The 7532-nt window shown below is 40.8% G+C and overlaps 1 protein-coding gene across 1 annotated transcript; it reads left to right on the top strand.

Annotated features, from left to right (window-relative positions):
* Positions 1-80: 80 nt before the first annotated feature.
* Positions 81-6658, top strand: il20ra (interleukin 20 receptor, alpha). The gene is made up of 7 exons (XM_034528113.1): positions 81-438; positions 1116-1239; positions 1618-1826; positions 1928-2097; positions 2180-2324; positions 2519-2655; positions 4281-6658. The coding sequence occupies exons 1-7, from the start codon at positions 390-392 to the stop codon at positions 5184-5186; spliced, it is 1740 nt and encodes a 579-aa protein (XP_034384004.1). The 5' UTR covers positions 81-389; the 3' UTR covers positions 5187-6658.
* Positions 6659-7532: the final 874 nt, after the last annotated feature.

The raw sequence follows: 7532 nt of genomic DNA, 5'->3' as shown, positions 1-7532 counted from the left end.
ACTTTTTCAGAAGTTTTTTTTATGTATTGCTAGTTTTACGTACAGATACTAGGCTGGGAGCCATATGACACAATCACGCTGCACAAGTTTGATGTGCACACACCGGTGAGGTCACATTCCTGCCTCACACACGGAAGCACGCCGCAGTGCGTGGATTTCACTGCTGTCGTTGAGGAATAACATTCAGTCCCTCCGACTCCATCCGCTCTTAACGTGTTTCGCTTTTTTTTAGCTGGTTTCTTGTGATCGTGCGGGGAGACATCGGGCCACTGACGGGCGCTCTGTCGGGAGGAGGGGGACCGAGCCCCCAGAGCCCCAAAGGCGGCCGCAGGGTTGGAGATGTTGGCGTTTCTTGTGAACTTGTGAAAACATGAGCGCTCCTCACAGCGATGTGGACGGTGTTATTCTTTCTGAACCTGGGAGCTCTGCACTGCACAGGTATGACTGCCTTTTTTTTAAAAAACTAGCATTATGAGTCCTACAGTTGTTTTATCCTATATGCTCTTTAACAAGTATTCACGTTTTTAGGTCGAATGACTATAAGTAGCAGCTCAAGTTATATGACGTAATTACTCAGTCATTAGACTACTTTTTAGGCTTTGAATATGGCATCAAGTGAAATGTGCAGATTTAATAAATCATTGACCTGAAACTCACTGTGGAGAATTTATGATTTATTAGGGCTCAGTATGATGTGTACCCAATTAAAAGGGCAATCTTATCACAACGTGTTTCATCTTTAGAAACTAATTAATGTATGTTGCCTTCGAAGCCCCTGCAGGATTGCCATAGTTACACAAGTGACACACAAATAAAGACTTAATTGATCAATATTAAGTAAACATTATCTCTTTGACTAACTAATTAAAAGGTTATATTCACAGTTTCCAAGGCATTGATTAACTTACTCCTTAATATAGTTCACACCACAACAATATGAGGTATTAACAAGTCTTTTTCTCATACTGTAAATACAAAAGGAAGTATGCGCAGGAACAAAATCTGCTCCGAAAATAGCATTGCATTAAGTAAAGCGAAACTCGTAGGAATTCTGATGACAAACACGAGTCCATAGTATATGTGTCTCTTATCACACTCAACCCTTTTCTCCGCAGTCTCCCGCTCCCTCCCCAGCCCAATCAATGTGACTTTCTCTTCAGTAAATCTGAGGAATGAGCTGCAATGGTTCCCAGGAAGTGGCACACCGGCTGACACGCACTTTAAAGTGGAGTATGCCATGTAAGTAAAAGATTTAAAAAATAAAAATACACAATTAGTTTATTTAACTGAAGTGGCCCTGAGAACAAATGTATTGTTTTCAAGTTGCATATACTTAAAGCTATTTCCTTGTTGGCCCATTGCAGTAACTACGTTGGACTTTACCTGGTTAAACATTAAATCATTCATGTACACCTTCTCAAGCAAGTCTCAAAGGAATTTACAGACAAAAAGAAGCAGAGAAAAGAGACGAAGACAAAAGAAAAAAGTAACTAGATCTAACGAATAACTTGTGTAAGCTGAAGCTGGAAATGCACAAGGAAAGGAGTGTGATTTAAACTCACTCCCTCCGTTATATTGGACTCATGTCATCGTCTGAATCTGATCTGTCTTTCCCAGCTATGGGGACAGTGTTGAGGGCAGCAAAGGCAGGAAGGAGAACTGGAGGGCGGTGCGGCGGTGTACGGAAATAATGCGCAGCTGGTGTGATCTGAGCAATGAGACGTGGGACCAGGAGGAGGGATACCATGCCAGGGTCTGTGCCGTGAGCCGGAGAAGAGTCTCCGCATGGGCCTTGACGCGGTGGAGATTCGATCCAAAGACGGACAGTGAGCCAAAGTGACATTCTGTGTTGAAAATGACACACATGAGCAACAAGAAATATTTTAAAACCGACCCCAAACTAAATATTTTTGCTCTATCTGCACAGCTAGTTTTGGACCTCCACTGGTCTCTGTGGAAATAGAGGACAACAACGCCATCTTCACTCTGAAGGGACCAATGAGATATCAGTCTGACAACCGCTCCCCAGCGATTTCCATGGCAACACTATACCCCCAGATGACTTACAACCTCTCCATTGAAAATCGTGGCACCACAGTGAGTATGAAGATATATATAAAGGTTGTCCCACCCTCCCGGCACAGACAGGCTGTTAAACCAAACATCTGTGTGTTTGTAGCTCCACGTCCCAGTGGTCTCCAATTCGTACACATATCGACTGATGGAGTACAATACAGAGTATTGTTTCTCCGCCAAGACGAGATTCCAGTCCATGCCCGCCAAATGCCTGTCGTTAGCACGGCACTGCATAACCACGCCTCAAGGTACAACCATTAAGTGCATCTGTGTGACAATGAGGATATGTTGCTCCCTGTTTGACAGGTAGAAAGGAATGTGACTAAACATGGTGCAGGAGCCAAGGATTTTATCTATTTTCTAATATGGCTTGGTGTTCACATCGTACTTTCTGTATGTGCCTTCACACATGTGACATGTCCCCCCCCCCCTCTCCCTCCAGACCCTCTGATTGGCCAGCTGCAGAGCGTGGTTGTGGGTATTGTTATTCCATCTGTGTGCATGTGTATGCTGGCGGTGCTTGGCTACTTCCTCTATCGCTACCTGACGGGGAAAGGACAGAAGAGCCCATATATACTGGTAATGCATACACACGCTGGCAATTTAACGACTTTATTTTTCAACTAGAACGGGCACTCGGTAGAGCGCATACCTTCGCCGCAGCCACTTTTTGGTACTTGGCATGAGAGTGTGGGGAACAGTAAATTGATGTAACTTGATACCAGATATTGTGGTAAACATCACAAAAGAATTATGTATGAACATCAGCCTTGATTTATTAATTTCGAAAGAAAACCATTGATGTATCGTGAGTCCCTGACCTTTGACCCCCATTTCGCTAACAAGGGTAATGACGGCATTGTGTCGTGGTGGATATCACACGATTGGGCATTAAGTTCTGAACATTTTGGCATTAGTATCATGCAAATTAGACACAAATTAAAAACGCTATGGTAAAAAGATGATTTTGACATTTTTATGATTTTGACCTTTGACCCGATCGCTCCCAAAATCTAATCAAATGGTCCCCGGATAAGAGCCAATCATCCCACCAAATTTCATGCGATTCGGTTTAATACTTTTTGAGTTATGCGAATAACAAACAGACATATTTACAAATAAATACACAGCGATCAAAACATAACCTCCGCAAAAGTATTTTGCGAAGGTAATAAAGTGCTCTTGAAAGTCAAGTTAACTTTTTTTCAAACACCTCCCCAGGTCATATTGTGCACCTATTTAAAAGAAATGTATACATTTCTTTGTATTTTTATATTTTTTTACTTTGGTTTATTTGATAAGGGACATTGCACGTTCATAAAAAACATTCCTGTAAATGTGCCAGAGGTAGCCAAAAACAAAACAAACCTAGAAACAGAGATAAGATTACATATAAAAGGTTTATACGATATTGACGCTTTACGGGTGCACAAACAATGAATAGAGTGAGAATATAAATATACGTAGTATCACTCAGAGACTGTTAGACATTGTCAAGTACTAACAAGACACGCAACACAGAGGCTCACACATATCACAATCAAATGATATGTTCTTCCTGTAAAACACTTCTGTTAGTACTCATACATTACATGACAACCATCTGTATAGAAGTCTATGAGAAAACTACCCCACTTTTCTCTTGAGTTTCAAGCCTGATGACAGCTTTGTGAATTATGGTCCCGTTTAGAGTGAAATAGACGATAAAGCTGGGTGCGCTTTATGACACGGCTACTTTGTGATTGACAGGTTGCGACATTCGAAGCACGCCTTCCTTTTAGCTGCTCAATCAAACGTGGAGGATTTGCTTTAAATCCCTCTTGTAACTGTGCACATCTCAGATATCCAGTTTCACTGTGGAATACTCACAGCACAAAAGCTAAGAAGGCTCTAATTTTATTTTTACTTTAATGTAATGAAAACTTGTGTGAAAGGGTTAAAAGCGCACAAAGACTTTACTTGTCCTGACATACAGCTATAAAATGTCCTCTGGACACTTTACCAGACAGGGAGTGTCTAACACAATGACAGTGATTTTGGGAGTATATATCTCTTAATCTCTTAATTGTTGTTGTCTAATTGGCATGTGGTACATATATCATACATCTTTGACTCTTGTGTGTACTGTTTAGTTTTTTTTTTTAAGTTTCAAAAGCTAAAAGGTCAATCTTTTAATGCAGCACACCTTGTCTCTCAACCTCCAGGACCCGCCTGCTTTTCATCCGCCCGTTCTGATGCTTCCCCCGGATAATCCCAACATCATCGTCATCACCATCATCAAGGAGATAGGTGTCAAACCAGACCCCGGCCCACCGGGATACGCCTCCCAGAGGCCCGAGGAGCCCTGGGATGACCTGTTAGTCGACTACGGGTTTGTTGGCGTTACTCCCGAAACCGCTACCGGAGGAGACGGTGGGAATAACCCGAAAGGTGAAGACCAGGAACGCGCGGCCGGACACAGGTACGAGAAAAAAGAGTGCGGACGCTCCGCTGGGCAGAAGCGGGCAGAGATGAACACGCCTACACAAGCGCGGGCGTGGTTACTGGCGCAAACTCAGGCGTCGTCACTGGCAACCACGCGAGAGGAGGATGGAGAGTTTCCAGGACTGTTCATAAGCACAACCCCACAAACTGGCCTCTTCCGAATGCCTTTAAATCTACCGACGACGCAGGGAGCGATAGATGGAGGTGCAGAGAACAGAGGTGAAAACGAGGAGCTGCCCCTTCTTTCTGCTTATGCCCGTCGGCACGACACAGACACGCCGCCCTCCCACTCCGACCCGTCAGATTTCTCACCCGACGACCGCGTCGCTCTGAGACCGGCGCACAGAATAGACGAAGGTGATTACGAGGAGGAGGGAAATATTTGCATTGATTGGAATCCCGAGACCGGGAGACTAGTGCTGCCGCAGGCGGATGTGTTGATGCTGGGAGAGAAAGGGGGAAAGAAGGAGGAGGAGGTTGAGTTGAGGTTGGAAAATGTGTTCGTAAGACAAGGGTCAGAGGAAATGGCGGAGGCCCAGAGAGAGATGGAGGGAGGTGGAGGAACGGGGTGGGAGGCAGATGACCTTTTGACCAGATGGAACTTGGTCATCTCCATGGACCAGTAGATGATATTCATCATTAGATTTAGATTTACCCCATTACCCCCTCCCAAAAAAAAAGATCTTCTCCTGCACTTATAATGTACACTTAAAATGTTTTATTTTATTTAGAATACATTCAAATGAATATATGGAACACATATTTAGTAAAATATTCTTAAGAGCACTTAGATGGGTTACTTTAATACCTGTGAATGTTTCAAGCTTTAATATCATGACTTTATCTGATTAACAAATCACACTCATCAATGTCACACTGTGATCGACTCGACATTATGAGCAAACTGTAGGTCACTAATCAATTCAGTTCTTCGGGGTAACCGACAGTATTTTTCTTTTTTGGAGACAGATTGCAAAATCTGTAATTTAGTGGCAGTACGAAAAATGTGACAAAGAAATACGACTTAGGCGGTGTGTTTGATACTATATGGAAAGTTTAATGAAGATACATACGTGACCATACAGATCCATATTTACTTGAGCAGTTGTGGGGTATTTTCAGGCTTGTCCGGTCCTGTTTTAGTCTCAGGATCATAGCGTCATTATTTTCCCATTGTGACCGCATTGTGCAGCTTTCCTTTTAATACAAATTCCATCCCGGCTGACGATGTTATGTGAAGGAAATACTGATGTTCAGATGAAAAATACGGGATCTATCTTTGTGATTAATATGTTTATATATGAAGTCAAAAACTACAGCATTTACTCTTTATTCTTTTTCTACTCAGTGTATAGATTTTTTATAAATAATGAAGCCGCCTGACCTACAGTATGTGTCAATATTATCTGTGTCTTTCTACAAAAAAAGAAAGAAAAACATTTATTTTCTATCTTCCCCAACCAAACACTGTCTACAGTGCAATATTACATTATAATTTTGTCTTCTCTTTTTTTTTTTTTTTGAGCCATGGTGTTCAGATGCTTGGCAGGATGTATAAGTTATGCAACTGGTTCTTCTGTATACCATTAACACAAGCGTAAAATATGTAGGTGATTAAAGCACATTTCATTAGCACTTTTGTTTGTTATTCAGAAGAAAGGTACATAAATGATTTAATTATGTAATAATGGAGGAAAACATGAGTCTCTTTTGTCAGTGTTGTTGATCTCTCTAATTCCTTTTGCTTGGCACACAGCCCACATGAAGGTAAACCGAAACGTTACGGACATTGTGCTTTCTCATTGTCTCATTTGGGAACATTTTGGAGCATGAAATACTGTAAAATCTCTTCCTGTTCAGTGGTAATCTGCATGAATCTGAAGCTCCAGTACGGCAAACTTATGAAACTCTACAGGTACTTTTAGGTTCATGTAGTTTAAACAACTCGGTGACGAGTTTGATGCCGTTCATGAAGATGTATCCATTTTGATCAAATGGGGAAGAAGTCAATAATATGTTTTTCATAGTGTTGTATGTTGCAAGACATAAATATTGTATACTCAACTATATTATAATAAAGTGAACTTGTTAACTATTCTGTTCTGCTTTGTTATTAACTGCTAATAATATGATAAAAGTGTACAATTGTCTCGGTAGAGGTTTGTACAGCTTTTACATGTTCTCAGGACAAATCTACTGTTGTGTCAAAATATTCACACACTGGAAACATGGTTCAACTTTGCCTCCACAAGATGCAACAAGGTAATAGAGACATCTGCTGGTCAAATTGTGAACAGCAATAATTACTTTAAGAATAATTTTCTGTAAAAGTATGGGCAAGGACACTTCTTTTCATGTTCAAATGAATATTCATTCATTACAAAAACCACCGCCAGTGGTCCTTGCATCACAGCTGCAGCACGATACGTAAAAGCATTAAACTTAAAAGTATCAAAAGTAGTTGTTATGCAGATAAATGGCCCCTGAGAGTGAAATGGTTCTGCCACATTAATGTAATAATAAAGCATAAATGATTAAGCAGCATGTTACTGTTGTGGCAGGTTGAGGTGACGCTAATCTACATCATATCATATTTTTAGGTCTTGTTTTGTGTGGAAAATCTTAATTTGAAAATAAACTGGTAGCTGTTAAACACAGTAACACATTTAGTGGATTAGAAGTAAACATTCTTTTGTTACACAAAATGAAAATAGGCTTCAACCTAAGTACAAGCACTTGTGTAAATACAGTATGGGCTACTTTTCATCACCGACCAGCAGTGGTGGAAGAAATGTTCTACTCATAACTTTTAAAGATAACAGCAGCAGTGTAGAAATACTAGGAAAATAAAAAGCCAATGCGTCCAAAATTATAAAAGTAAAACTGTATTAAAAGAAACATATATTTTAGGTAACACAAGTAAAAGTAGACCTACTCATATGTAGCATGGACCATTTTAGAATCACAAGTAT

Source organism: Cyclopterus lumpus, chromosome 24 (assembly GCF_009769545.1).
Source record: "Cyclopterus lumpus isolate fCycLum1 chromosome 24, fCycLum1.pri, whole genome shotgun sequence".
In the NCBI taxonomy this organism is placed as follows: Eukaryota; Metazoa; Chordata; class Actinopteri; order Perciformes; family Cyclopteridae; genus Cyclopterus; species Cyclopterus lumpus.
Note: the sequence above shows the minus strand (reverse complement) of the source record. Positions and strands in the feature narration are given on the sequence as shown.

Bases quoted from the DNA above. Each gene is read 5' to 3' on its own strand.
- il20ra (XM_034528113.1), top strand. From the start codon at position 390: ATGTGGACGGTGTTATTCTTTCTGAACCTGGGAGCTCTGCACTGCACA. The intron at 1,827-1,927 runs GTGAGCCAAAGT...CTATCTGCACAG, and splicing joins ATTCGATCCAAAGACGGACA to CTAGTTTTGGACCTCCACTG. The intron at 2,098-2,179 runs GTGAGTATGAAG...GTGTGTTTGTAG, and splicing joins TTGAAAATCGTGGCACCACA to CTCCACGTCCCAGTGGTCTC.